Source organism: Peromyscus leucopus, chromosome 7, assembly GCF_004664715.2.
Source record: "Peromyscus leucopus breed LL Stock chromosome 7, UCI_PerLeu_2.1, whole genome shotgun sequence".
NCBI lineage: Eukaryota > Metazoa > Chordata > Mammalia > Rodentia > Cricetidae > Peromyscus > Peromyscus leucopus.
Genome location: NC_051069.1, coordinates 50,720,627 through 50,734,794, shown reverse-complemented (window position 1 = coordinate 50,734,794; position 14,168 = coordinate 50,720,627). Strand labels below are relative to the sequence as shown.

The 14,168-nt window shown below is 55.9% G+C and overlaps 1 protein-coding gene across 5 annotated transcripts in view; it reads right to left on the bottom strand.

Moving 5' to 3' along the window:
• Positions 1 to 915: 915 nt before the first annotated feature.
• The window catches only part of Tyk2 (tyrosine kinase 2), a 32,596-nt gene continuing 19,343 nt past the window's right edge, over positions 916 to 14,168 (bottom strand). For 4 of the 5 annotated variants that reach the window (XM_028872438.2, XM_028872437.2, XM_028872439.2 and 1 more), the window contains 16 exons: positions 12,483 to 12,591; positions 12,180 to 12,375; positions 11,987 to 12,090; positions 11,607 to 11,783; positions 11,427 to 11,514; positions 10,356 to 10,483; positions 8,065 to 8,200; positions 7,825 to 7,979; positions 7,233 to 7,383; positions 6,927 to 7,024; positions 6,326 to 6,518; positions 5,899 to 6,017; positions 5,144 to 5,316; positions 4,797 to 4,914; positions 2,139 to 2,249; positions 916 to 2,056 (listed from right to left, as the gene is read on the bottom strand). In XM_028872438.2, the coding sequence (XP_028728271.1) occupies positions 1,922 to 2,056; positions 2,139 to 2,249; positions 4,797 to 4,914; positions 5,144 to 5,316; positions 5,899 to 6,017; positions 6,326 to 6,518; positions 6,927 to 7,024; positions 7,233 to 7,383; positions 7,825 to 7,979; positions 8,065 to 8,200; positions 10,356 to 10,483; positions 11,427 to 11,514; positions 11,607 to 11,783; positions 11,987 to 12,090; positions 12,180 to 12,375; positions 12,483 to 12,591 (2,191 nt within the window). In that variant the 3' untranslated portion in view covers positions 916 to 1,921. Of the gene's footprint in view, positions 2,057 to 2,138; positions 2,250 to 4,796; positions 4,915 to 5,143; positions 5,354 to 5,898; positions 6,018 to 6,325; positions 6,519 to 6,926; positions 7,025 to 7,232; positions 7,384 to 7,824; positions 7,980 to 8,064; positions 8,201 to 10,355; positions 10,484 to 11,426; positions 11,515 to 11,606; positions 11,784 to 11,986; positions 12,091 to 12,179; positions 12,376 to 12,482; positions 12,592 to 14,168 lie in introns of those variants that run through there. The other variant, XM_037207723.1, reaches the window with a different exon arrangement.

The following is a 14,168-nucleotide window of genomic DNA, read 5'->3' as shown; positions in this document are numbered from 1 at the left end:
TGGGCACAAGAATGCAGTTTAACTGACCCGCAGCTGGCCTGCGGTACACCTGATGCACACCCTAGTTTCAACAACAAATATGTTGCAATGGAAAAAAAGAAACTAGTGGAACCAAGAACCAGAAGGACTCCGAGAAGGTGAGGGGAGCGGCTCGGATCAGTGGCATGAGCGTGTCCCAAGCTTGTGGCAACGATCCTTCATGCCCCCAGAACACAGCAGACAGGTAAATACACCAGTCTTAAGGACACTGCCCTGCACTGATGCAATGGTCATTTTTTTTAGGCAAGGCTTTCTCTCTCTCTCTCTCTCTCTCTCTCTCTCTCTCTCTCTCTCTCTCTCTCTCTCTTACAGATCCACCTGCCTCTGCCTTCCGAGTGTTGGGATTAAAGGCACAACCACTATTCCCAGCTCTTAAATTTGTAAACCAGACTATATATGACTGGGCCTGGTAGCATGAACTTGTCTTTGGAGGCACTGAGGGAGTAGGGCAGCAAATTCAACATACTTGGTAGGATCTGTACTGACACGGTGCGGTCTGACCCCCTCCGTGGCATCAACACAGCCCACAGCCCATCACGGCCTTAAAGTGATTGTGCTACCATGCCCATAAAGTCCTTAGAGCTCCTTCCTGAGGGGCTGGAGTCAGGGCTCGGTGGTTGGCAGTGCTGGCTGCCCTTCCAGAAGACCCGGGTTCAAGTCTCAGCACCCACATGGCAGCTCACAACTGTCTATATAACTCCTGTTCCAGGAGGTCTGACACCATCACACAGATATACATGCACGCAGAATACCAATGTACACAAGATACAAATAAATAATTAAAAAAAAATAGAAATCCTTCTTGGGAAGGCGGTTATTTCCCTGCCTTTCACAAACGCATCTGATCATACAACCTCTTCACCGAAAACAACAGAATAGTAATAAACATAAACATTTATTAAACACTTATCTATGTCTCTTTCCTAAGCAATTTAAACACAACTCATCAGCGCTCTTTATCAGTCCTATGAGGTAGAAAGCCTGACCATCCCCATAGTTGAGACATAAGGCCCAGAGAGGTCAAGACATTTACCTGAGGTCACACAGGAAGGAAAGGGTAAAATTGGCAGAGTCCTATGTATGTGACAAATGGCTCTCCTGTGTTGTATGCAAATGTATGTGCAGGTGTGTGTGCATATGTGTTTGTGCAGAGGTCAGGGGACAACTTTGGCTACTCTTTCTGAGGCACTGTTCCACCGTGTTGTTTGGAGGCAGGGACTCTCAGTGGCCTGAGTCTCACTGAACTGACTAGGCTGCTGGCCAGCGGGCCCCCAGTGCTGGGACAACAAGCATGTCCCACCCAAGCAGCTAACGTGGGTTCTGGGGATTGAACTCACATCTTCATGCTTGCAAGGCAAGCACATTTGTAAGCACTTCACGGACTGAGCGATCGCCCCGGCCTCCAACAAGCAGTTATTGAGTGCCTTCTGTATACCAGGAACTGATCTAGCTGGTGGCTTAAGTTGCGAGGGAAGGAACCCAGGTCTCCCCGCTGCTAAGCACGGGCTTTGCCAGTCACACCCCAGCTGGGCTGGTGGTTGAGGGCTGATCAGAAGTGTCGCAGCTTCTCCTAAAGTCTCGCTCTGTCTGCACACCTGGCTGAAGATGGACCCCAAATCCCCCGGGCCTCCAGCAAAGCAAACAGGTTCTTCCCAGCTCATGAAGACGATGGGTCTCCACTGTGAAAAGATGGACGGACCCAAAATGAAAGACTCAAGGATCCACTTGGCCCTTCTGCATGTCCAGCGTCTGCTCAGGTCACAGCCAGGCTCACGATCAAGGAAAGAAAGTTGTTAGTTCACAGACAGGTTTCCGGGCAAGAGTAAGGTGCAGGGCATGTGGAGGCTTCTCTGTGGGGACCTTCCCCTGACGCCCCTGAACATCAGCACACGCTGAACACTGAGGGCACTTGGCCTTGGTACTTCTCCTGGGCTGTCTTGAGGATGGGCACAAGGTTCTGGAAGGTGGGCCGGAAAGAGGCCTCTGCCTCCCAGCAGTTCTTCATGAGGAGATAGATCTGGGGGTGGGGGGAGAACGGGCTGTGAGACCATTCACCCTGTGTCATGAGGGTGGGACGGGGAACCCGTAGAGGGACTCACCTCACAGGGACACCTGTCAGGCCGAGGCAGCCTCTCTCCGCGTTCCAGCAACTCTGTGAGCCTCAGCACGGTCATCTGGCCCTGGGTGACGCCGATGAGTTCGATGAATTTCTAAGGCACAATTGACAGCATCTATTTGTACAAGCCGTGAACCCATGCTTCTCAGTTGTGTGCCTCTGTGTGTGTGTGTGTGTGTGTGTATGTGCGCGCGCGTGTGTGTGTACACGGAGTGCGCTCAGGCAAGGGGAGGCCAGAGGATGATGAAGGTGTCCTGCTCTGTCCCTCTCTGTCTTAGTCCTTTGAGACAGGGTCTTCCACTGAATCTGAAGACAGTCTGGTGGCCAGCAAGCCAGAGAACTCTGTGTCTGCCTCTCACAGTTCTGGGGTCATAGGTTGCATACTCTACAGACAGGCCCAGAACCCCATTTCATGTGGGAGCATTCATGTCTGCATGTGTGTGGGCACATGTGTGTAGGGTATGTGCCCTAGCACATACATTAATATGAGACAGGAGGTTGAAGTCAGGAATCATTATGATAGCGCTCATCTTCCACCTTATCCACTGAGGCAGGGTCTCTCAATCAAACCCAGAGCTCCCTGATATGACTAGTCTGGTTAGGCAGTGTGCTCTAGGGATCCCATCTCTGCCTTCCCCAGCTGGATTTAAAGCAGGGCCACCACGCCCACCTGACAGTCCAGTGAGTTCTGGGGATCCAGACTTCTGTCCTCATGCTTGCAAGGCAAGTGCTTAACTGCTGAGCCTGTCCCCAGCTCCCACACTCTTTCAAGACAGGGTCTTAGGTGTCCCAGGCTGGCCTTGAACTCCTGATCCTCCTGCCTCCACCTCCAGTGCTGGGATGACAGGCAAGCCCCACCATGCCCGTTTTAGCTGGGCTAGGGGAACCCAGGGCTTCATACACGCATGCCAGGCTAGTGTCCCACCAACTGAGTCACAGATCCAGCCCCTTAAAGTCTGTTTCTTGAGACAATGATCTTGCTATGTTGTTCAGGCTGCCCTTTGCCGCTTAGGCTCAAGGGATCCTTCGGCCCTGCTCTGAGTAGCCGAGGAGAAATGCTATCTTTGGGGCTAATCCAATATTCTCCTGGTTTCTCCCCCCAGTTCATGGCTAACCAATCACTGTGGTCCACAGCTCTTCAGTGATTTGACAGACAGATAGACTAGTTGGGCCCATCAGAAAAAGGCACAGAAATTTAGAGCAGGAAGAGAAGATCCCTTGGTCTCTGTGGCCGAGGAGTGTCAGGGGATAGCAGGACAAGGGTCACTGTGTACAGAGCAGACAGCCTGAGACACCACCACAGTGAACGCGGGATGGAGCTGGAGACACTCCTGACAACACCTGAGGCCACACTCTCGTGGAGTCTGCAAATAGCACAACAAATACCAGGGTTTTGCCTGTGTGCATTTTGAGTATTTCCATTTAAAACTCCCCTGCAGGGGGAGATGGCCCAGTGGTTAAGAGTATGTGTTGCTCTTGCAGAGAACCGGGTTTAATTCCCAGCACCCACAGGACAGCTCACAACAGGCTGGAACTGAAGTTCCAGATCTGACGCCCTCTTCTGGCCTCCCTGGCACTGCACAGACATACAAATATGCAAAACACCCATACACATAAAATAGAAACGACCAGCTCTGCAGCGCCAGCAGAGGCTGAGGTAAGAAGGCTGAGATCTAGGGCGGCCTGAGTTCCAAAAGGAGCCCCTATCAAGAGAGCTGGGGGGGGGGGCAAAGGGACTTCCCACCAAGCCTGAGTTCCCACGACAGGAGTTGACGAGACCTCCTGCTAGCTCTCTGACCTCCAGGTGTCCCCAACACAATGTGCTCCTCCCCAGTAAGTAAACATAACGTCATTTTAAGAAACATTAAAACGGGCTGGCGAGATTGCTGACCTGACAGAGGAGCTTGCTGCCAAGTCTGTCCCCCTGAGTTCAACCCTGAGGGCCACGCAGGGGGAGAATAGACCCCTGTAGGTTGGTCCTCTGACTTCTGTCAGGGCCAAAAGAAACCCTGGACAAAGGGCTAACTGTGGTGCCTATTAGACACCACAGTGCACGCTGGCTCCCAGCTGGGGGTGGTGGTGTCCCTGTTACAGAGTCCACACCGGTATCCGGCTCTTCTCCCCCATATGCTTCCCTTCCCGGCCTCATTCCTGTGTAGCCCTGGCATTTTGGCCATGCGCTCTCTCTCCTCTTTGCTCCTGACCCCCATGGCCCAGTTCAGTCTACTGGCCATGTTTAGTCCACTGCCTTCTCTCCCTGCTCTGAACTCTGCCAGATGCCTCTGGCTTGCCCCATGCAGACAATAAAAACCTTCCCCTCAACCACACCCTAGAGCGGTCATGTCCTCCCTTTATCCATTTGGTACTGAAAACCCCATTCACACAACCTCCACGTGTGTGCTGTGGCATGTGGGTGCACACCACAACACACAATAAATAGGTGAAAAGAACCACAAACAAACTCCCCGGGAACGAGACAGTTCCCCACACTGCTGGGCAACACTTTTGCCCAGCAGACAAGACTGGGCTAAACAGGCTGGTGGAGAGCCTGCCAGTGTTGAAGGGCTGAACTCTAAATGCCTGCTTTTCTAGAAAAGCCTCCTAGCAAACACAAGGGTAGAGTGGGGTAGCTGTCGCTCACCGTGGGGGGGCTCTGACTGGAGTCACAGTACGTCAGCAGCTCATACAGGGTCACCCCGAAGGACCAGACATCTGATGCATAGTAAAACTTGCATTCCTTCAGGCATTCTGGGGCATACCTGGAGAGAGAGGAGCCTCAGCACTGGCTGGCTGGACTTGCGGTTCACATCCAGTCAAAGGACCCCTGAGATTCCAGGTGGGACCTAACCCTCCAGGGCACAGCCCGAGGGGTTTCAGACCTACTAAGCCAAGCCAAACTGGACTACAGGGCTTTAGTCCCGCCCCTTCCGCCCCTAGGCCCCGCCCAGCTCCCCTCGGCCTCCCAGGGTCTCCTCCGCTCCTGGTCACCAGAACACCGGGCTGTCCCCGTCCTCGCGCACGCGGTAGTACTCGTGGCCTTCGGGCACTGCCTTGGCTAGGCCAAAGTCTCCGATCTTGACCAGCCTGTCGTTGTCCAGAAACACGTTGCGCGCAGCCAGGTCTCGGTGAATGTAGCGCTGCCCGTGTAGGTAGGCCATGCCCTGGGGTGGGGCAGGGCGAGTCAGGCTCAGCCCCGGCCTGAGCAAGCAAAAGAAGGAGCCAGAGCAAGGCTTGGGGCCGTGCCAGCAAAGCTAGATAGCGGGGTGTCTGGAGGGACGGGGTCAGGCACAGGAGGGTGGGTCCAGGGATGTGCAAACCTCTAAGGGCTAGGAGTGGGGCTTTCGGGACGAGCCAGGGCGGCGCGCCAGGAAGGGGCGGGGCTCGGTGGGCGGGGCCAGCGGAGCTGGGCGGGTCTGGGAATGTTCAAACCTCCAAACCTCTACAGGGTTTGGGGTGGGGCCTGCAGCTTCTAGGCCAGGCAAGGGAGGCTGAATAGGGGGCGGGTCAGCTGGGGGGCGGTGGTGGGAGGAGTCAAGAAAAGATGGGTGGGTCTAGTCATAAGGAAACTAGGGACTAGGGGTGAGGCTTATGGGGGTGTGGCCAGGTGACGGGACACAAAACAGCTGAGAGGAGTCCAGTCCAAGGACAAGAGCAAGAGCAAGAGCACGGACGGGGATAGACCCCTCCAGGACCAGCAGAAGCAGAGGTGGTCCTCTCTGGAAGGAGGGGCGGGGCCGTCCTACCTCGCAGATCTGCTGGGCGAACATCAGGAGCTGTGCCAGCCCGACGCTGTGCCGCGGCAGGTAGTCCCGGAGGCTGCCCAGGGGGACGTATTCCATGACCAGCTGTACAGACTTCTCTCCTGTCAGAAAGAGACCACAGGGGATGGACGCTGAAGGAGGGTTGGAGTCCCTGGATCCTGGAGCTCTGAGCATTACACAGATCGCTCTCAGGGTGGGGAGACAAGACCCGTGTACACTCCGTCAGGTCCATGGACGAGAACCATTCCTGTGCTAGGAAGGTGAGGGGGTGGGGCTCCTGTTCATCCGGGCCCCAGTAGGCAACACCCCCAACTGAGAAGGCTGCCCAGCCACACCCCCACGGAGGCGGAATGATTCTAACTGGTCAGGATGGTTGGGTCCCCGCACCCACACACCAGGCCCGGCACACCTTGGTCCTCACAGCAGCCTTTGTACTTGACGATGTGTTCATGGTACAGGGTCCGGAGGATCTCGATCTCCCGCTGCCAGCCCGAGCGGAGCTGGGGACCACATCCCTCCTTAAGGGCCTTCACAGCCACCATCTCGCCGGTGCCATCATTGGTTGGGTCATAGCAGTACAGGCTGACCTTGCCAAAGTGGCCCTGGCAGAAGTGGGCAGGAGGGTCAGACCAGGCTGTAGAGCCTGCTGGGCCCTATTACCTCCCTTCTTCCAAAGCTGAAGACGCTCCCATTTCTCAAAACTATACTTTTTTTTTGAGAGAGAGAATACACTATGAAGCACAGGCTGGCTTGGAACTTGATATACAGACCAGACTGCCTCAAACTCAGAGATCCGCCTGCCTCTGCCTCCTGAGTGTCAGTATTAAAGGCGTGCCTATCATGACTGGTCCTCAGACTTCTTTCAGACATATCCCAGCCCTCCAGGCTCCATCCCGAATCTCCACCCCCCAACCCCCCCCAGTCCCCACCTGTTCTCCCTCCAGATCTCCAAACCCCACCCCAGCCATTCACTCCCCCCCACCCCCCCCGCTCCCCAGCCCAGCCCTCACCTCGCCCAAATCCCGGATCTTTTTCAAATAACGCTTGTGGAAAACAGTGGGGTCTGATGCTGGTGAGTCTGAGTTCACAGCCGAGATGCCCACTAGATCTGGAAGAGCCAAGGCCTTCATCAGACCTGGGTCTTTCTCCAAACAGTATCACATGACTGGTCCCTGCTCCCCAGCATCCCTCCCACCTGGACACCCTTAGGTGAGTCAGAAGCTACCATGCACCATGCCGGTGCAGGGCCTTCGGTTGTACAGTGCCTGCACTGGCCGGGACCCCAGCTGTGCCCCAACCCCAGGGCCCTGGCTCACTCTGTGGCTGCAGCCTAGTGAGGTCCCGCAGAATGGTGCGGAATGACGGCCGCTGTGCTGGTTCGTAGGTCAGGCACTGGCGGGTGAGTGTGGCAAGCTCCGGGCAGGAGGGCTCGGGCAGCTGGTGCTGCTTTGTGTAGAATCGTTCTTTCTGCGGGGGTGATGACCCCAGAGAGTGAGCACCCTACTCTACCCACATCTTCCCCGAGACCCAGCCAAGCAGCATGGCTGGCTCAGACCAGTACCTGGTCTTTTTATGCCCATTTTACAGAGAAGGTAGCTGAAGCCTGGTAAAGACTACAGCGTCAGGAATTAGAACCAAGTCCAGCTGGCTCTGCAAAGTCAGTGCAGGTCTACCAAGCCATCCCCAGCACCCTGGCGTCCTTCTACCGGCCTTTCCTCCCTGCCCTCAGCTCGGCTCCCTTAATGCCCCCGGACCTTTGCAAAAGCTTGTTTGGAATCAAGGCTGCTCTTCCTGGCCGGGCTCATGAGCAAAATTATGCACTCAATGAAACGTTCTTTAGGAAACCGTTTGAGCCACGTAGATGGACCAGGGAACCCTTCAGAGTCCATAAAAATCCTTAAGACATACCTCAGAGGGGCAACGACCCTGCAGGGGTGCCTCCCCATCAAAGCAGATCTCAAGGAGGGTGGCACCAAAGCCCCACATGTCCGTGGCAGTACCCAAGCTACTGGCCTCTCCAGACAGGCACTCAGGAGCTGTCCATGGGATGCGCTCCACCCGCTCTAGAGAGCACGGGTCACAGGTCAGCAGGAAATGGAAAGGGCAGGGGAAGGCCATCCCCTTGCCCAGCCCTACCCCAGAACTCACCCTCCCTGGAGAGGGCACCTTGGCCCACGCCAGGATCACTTAGCTTGATGAAGGGGCTAGTACCCTCCTCCAGCCCCAGCCGGGCCAGCAGGACGTTCCGGCCACATACATTCCCGTGAACCAGATTCTTGTCCTCCTGGGTGGCAGAGGAAGAGAAAGTGAATGACTCCTGGGGGTGGATTGGATTCCGCGCACCACCCCATCCCATAAGGCACCTCCTGACAGGGATGGCCGTGTGAAAATGACATTGTCAAACTATTGGGATAACAATACTACGTCATCAGTACCAGGCAACACTGGGAGCTGAGTGGGTAGCCAAGGTTCTTGGTCAGGAACAAAAATCGAGAAAGACCCCACTGTAGTTCCCAAATGTCCCTGCCTCAGGGACTTTGCACAGGCTGTTCCTACACACACACACACACACACACACACACACACACACACACACCTGAAAATGACCTTCCCAAGATTTCCTCACAGCAACTTTGCTCTTCTCTGTCATGTAAGGCCAGACCCCGTCCACCTGTTTCAAATTCTGCCTCATCCCCAAGTTCTAACTGTGCCTTACTCCACTTCAACTTCTCTGGCCCTCAGTTCTTTCTGTATTGTATGTGTGTTATGTGCTCCTGGGGGTGCATGCTGCGGAGGTCAGGGATGGACGCCAGGTGTCCTCCTCAATTGCTCCTCCCCTTATCTTTGAGACAGGGTCTCACACTGAATCTGGAGCTCACCGATTGGGTAGGCCAGCCAGGCAGTGAGGTCCAGGGGCCTCCTGTCTTTGCCTCCCCAGTGCTGGGGTCACAGACATCTGGCTTTTTATTCAAGTCTTCATGGCTGTACAGCAAGCATTTCCCACCATCTCCCAGAGTCCCCTGCTCAGTTCTCACTGCTTCCTAATATATCATGTTACTGCTTTAAGTACAGTAGCCCTCTCTAAACACAGGCCATTTTCAGAAACTGAAGTTAGGGTCGGGCGGTGGTGTGCTCACGCCTTTAATCCCAGTACTCGGGAGGCAGAGGCAGGCGGATCTCTGTGAGTTCGAGGCCAGCCTGGGCTACAGAGTGAGTTCCAGGGAAGGTGCAAAGCTACACAGGGAAACCTGGTCTCGAAAAACCAAAAAAAACTGAAGTTAGGTGTCAGGCATAACAATGTCAGTCGGCCATCTCAAGAGGCAGAGGTAGGAGGATGAGGAGCCAGTCTTGGTTACAATATGCATTTGAGACCAGCCTGGGCTACGTGAGACCGACTTGCAGCATGTGCTTATAATCCCGGTGCTGGGGAGGTAGAGATGGGAGCATACTGGGGCTCACTAGTTAGTCTAGTTACACGAGCGAGTTCTGGGTTTGGTGAGAGTCCCTGCCTCAAGAAGAGCAACAGATGAAGACATCTCAGTTCTTGCATAGGCACGTGCATGTGAGCACACATGTGAGCACGCATGTGTGCAGTCATGCATACACATACACACACACACACACACACACACACACACACACACACACCAAAAATTTACAACTTAGCAGAGGATGGCCCTGCCTCCAGATCCTCCTGCCTCCACCTCCCCAGTACTGAGACTGCAAGCATATATCACACCCCGTTTATACGGCGCTAGGCCTGGAACCCAGGGCTTTGTGCATGTTAGGCAAGTGCTCTACCAACTGAGCTATAGCTCTAGCCCCTTTTTCTTTTCTTTCTTTCTTTTTTTTTTTTTTTTTTTTTCTCGAGACAGGGCTCCTCTGTGTAGCTTTGGGCCTTTCCTGGAACTCACGCTGTAGCCCAGGCTGGCCTCGAACTCACAAAGATCCACCTGGCTCTGCCTCCCGAGTGCTGGGATTAAAGGCGTGCGCCACCACCGCCCAGCTCCTAGCCCCTTTTTCAATGCTTGTGACAGGGTGACAGGGTGTGGTGTGGCCAGGCTAGCCTCAAACTCGCTGTAGAGCTGAGAATGACTGAATTCCAGACCCCCTGCCACAGCGCCTGAGTGCTGTGATGACAGGTATGTGTCACATGCCTGGATTCACTGTACCCCATTTTCTATGGGAAACTTGACACCCACAGATAGGGCTCTTGATGATCCTTCAAGGTACCAAGGAATGGTTACACAAACGAGAGAGCAGACCTGGAAACAGCGTGATCAGAACAGCAATGGCTGAGGTGTATCAGAGGCCAAGCGTGTCGACAGTGCTCCTGGGAGTCACAGTTCGGAACTGCAGCTTGGTGTGGCCTCCCACACTGATGCCCACGCCACACTACCCCCCAGTCACTGATGCCGTACCCCCTCGGGGCCACGCACCAGGTAGCTGAGGGCGCTGGCCAGCTGCTGAGCCACGACCATCTTCCAGGTCATGGGCACTCGGCCCCTCTGTCGCCGTAACCACACATCCAGGGGACCGTGTTCTACGAACTCTGTCACAATGATATCTGCAAAGACATCGCTGCTAGAGGGGCAGCCACCTGCCTCTGCCTGGGGATCCAGGACGGAGGGTGGGGCTGAGCGGGGTGGGGGGGTTCTTTAAGAACAGAAGAGAGCGGGGACAGGGATGGATGGGGGGTCTAGGCATAGAGCAAGCATCCAAGCAGAGGCCAAGGTGGAGTGCAGGAAGAGGAGAGGGGGTGGGAGGGGATGGGCTGAGATGAGCCGCGGGCCAGGCGCAGGCTGGGAAGCAGAATCGGGGCACCCAGGGGCAGTGCAGGTCACACCAGGGGAGCCTGTACAAGAAGCTTGGAGGGACAGGCAGGGAGGGGGCAGAGGTGTGCTGAAGGGCTTAGAGTATGCATGAAGGATGCAAAAGGAATTATGGGAAGAATCAGACAGGGTCAGCCATCAGGGTCTGGATCAAGGAGACAGGGCAGAGCAGGTGTAGCGAGGGGTCAGGGGAGGGTCAACGTGCAGTGAGTGTTCAGAGGGCTGCTATGTGGTGAGGGGTGGGCACATCCTGCAGACCCAGGGCTTGTCTGATCTCAGGACTTCGGGAGAGACTGATGGTCAAATGAGTGTGGCTCAGAGGCAGAGCCACTGCCTAGAACCCCGCAGTGAGAACCTGGAGGTATGACTCAACGATAGAGCCCCTGCCTGGGATACCATAGTGAGGAGCTGGGGGCATCGGCATCGCTCAGGGGTCGAGTGTTTGCCCCACAAGCTGACAGCCTGGGCTCCATCCCCAGTACTACCAAAAGGGGGGGGGTGAGGAGTCAGGACACAGGCCCGGGAGGGGGATGGAGGGTGGACTGGGGGGTGAGGAGTCAGGACACAGGCCCGGGAGGGGGATGGAGGGTGGACTGGGGGGTGAGGAGTCAGGACACAGGCCCGGGAGGGGGATGGAGGGTGGACTGCAAACCCAGTCGGGTGTTGGGGTGAACTCACTCTCTGAGCCACGGACGCAGACACCGTGCAGGAAAGCCAGGTGCATGTGTGACACCTGGCTCATGAGGCTAGCTGTTTCGTAGAAGGCCTGTGGGGACAGGGCAGGGCAGGCTCCTGCAAACCCCCTCTCCCTCCCAGTCCTGCTCTCCAGACACCCCAGGGCCAGCCTTGCACGCTTACCAAGGCAATGTTATGGTGACTGGGATCCAGGACTTTAAGCACCACTCGAAGCTGCTGTCCACTGCCCCCACCAGGCTCAGGGGGACAGTCGTTGTCCACTTTGCCTTCGTCAGGGCCTCCCACTCTTAGAAGGCCCTCGTAAACATTGGTCCTTGTGCCTTGACCCAAGTGGGACAGCTGTAAGAAGTGGTACTGAATGCAGCGGCAGGTGACGGCAGGCCCCATGGCCACGCCCCCGGGGCCACTCAGGTGACGCCACGCCCCCCGGGGCCACTCAGGTGACGCCGCGCCCCATGACCACGCCCCCATGGCCATTCAGGTGACGCCACGCCCCCAATGGCCACGCCCCTAGGGCCACATGCCTTGCCCAGAATACCCACCTGAGTGATCTCGTCCTGGTGAACCCTGTGGAAGCTGAGCTGGCTCAGGTTAAGAGGCTGGGTGTGGGCACTAGACCCGCGCATGATCACGAGGTTGGAGATTTCTAGGCACAGGAGTAGACACTGCCCTCGTGGGCTGGCTTCAGAGCACACCGTGTCATCCCCACCCTGTGCCTCTCACTACCCTACTCACCTCCTGGCCGGGGCAGGCAACAGTGGTGCAAGGGGAAGCAGTCGTCACCGGCCCGAAGCGAGCAGCCCTGCAAGGCGAGCCGGAGGTCCCCCACGCTGTCGAAGGACCGGCCCCAGCCGTCCAGCGCGAAGGCTCCGGGTTGCTGCGTGATGGGGAACTTTCGGAGGCGCAGGCCCTTCGGGCCACGGCTGGGAGCCTGGGGGGTGGGGAAGAGGAGACGTAAGGGGGGGGGGCGCGGGCAGGGCTTAGATCCAGCCCACGAAGGGCGCATCTCCCTACCCCTGCACCCAGCTCCAGACCCACCGGGTTTCGATGGGCCACGGTGAGGATCAGGCGGTGAAGGTGGCTGGTGCTCCACTGAATCAGGAAGAGGCCATCCTCTGGCCACAGCTTGGCTTGCACAAATGGATCCCTGGGAGAGGAAGAGAGCAGGGGGACACCATCAGCCTCTTGCAGTCACTGTGGGATCCACGCCAAAGAGCCCTGGAGACCTGCCCAGAGATACACACACCAGCAACTCCAGCTCCCAGGGGGCTGAGGTCACAGGATCATTGAAAGTTCAGGTCTAGCCTGGGCTACATAGTACGACCATGTCTCAAGAGAAAGTGGAGGGAATGGGGGACCTCAGAAAATGAGGTTCAGATCTCTCGCACCCATGTGGGAATCTGGGGGGGCCAGGGCGGCAGCTCAGCTAGTCCAGCCAATCAGTGAGCTCCAGTTCCAGTGAGAGACCCTCACCAAAAAATAAGGTGCAGGGGCGATGGAGATGGCTCAGCGGCGGCAAACAGTGCCTGCTGTTCCTGTGGAGGACCAGGGGCTGATTCTCAGCACCCGTACCCCACACCACCTCTGACTCCAGCTCCAGGGTGTCCCATGCCTCATCTGGCCTCCGTGGGCACCCACATACATGTGCCATACACTCACAGAGATACACATATATACATATGAAAAATGAAAAGAATCAATGGAGAGCGACTGAGGAAGACACCCAAGGCCACCCTCTGGCTCCCTGCATGCCCACACATACAAATAAAACAGGGAAAGCTGGGCGGTGGTGGCGCACGCCTCTAATCCCAGCACTCAGGAGGCAGAGCCAGGTGGATCTCTGTGAGTTCAAGGCAGCCTGGTCTACAGAGCGAGATCCAGGAAAGGCACCAAAGCTACACAGAGAAGAAAACCCTGTCTCAAAAAAACCAAAAACCAAAAAATCCTTCAGAGAGCCTGTAAGATGGCCAAAGGCACTTGCTGTAAGCCCGATGACCCACATGGCAGGAGAACTGACTCCTGGAGGTTGTCCTCTGACCTCGCACATACACTATGGCATGTCCTCCCCCAATAAAAAACGTGTAAAAAACCTCAGAACTACCGACAGTAAGTCCACACATACATGTACACACACGCGTGATCACTGACATAGAGAGATACATGTAAGGACAGTCACAAGTACCACTGGCAAAGTGACAGATGCTCAGACAGGACAACAGCGGCTGACCGGGTCACACGTGTCACACGGGTCACCCAGACACAGCCACAAGGGACGGGACTACTTCCAGTACAGAGATAGTCACGTGCCCCCAAAACACAGATCATGGATGCAGTTCATCACCCTGCGTCACAGGGCCATGTGGGGACACCACTTCCATGTGCTCTGTCCCCTCTGAGGCTCCTGTCCTGTACCCAATGACGGGCTGGAGAGCTGGCTCAGAGGTTAGGAGTGCTGTGCTGCTCTTCCAGAGGACCCAGGTTTGATTCCCAGCACCCAGAAGGGGGCTCACAACTGTCTGTGACTCCCAGTCACTGTGAGCACCGGATACTCACATGGTGCAGACATGTATGCAGGCAAAAAACCAAACCAAACAAACAGAAAACAGACACATAAAATTAAATTACAAAAAAAAAACTAATAAAAGAAAAAAGGTAGATATAAACCAGGTGTGGCAACATATGCCTCTAGTCCCAGCCATGGGAGGTGGAGGCAGGAAGCCAGGG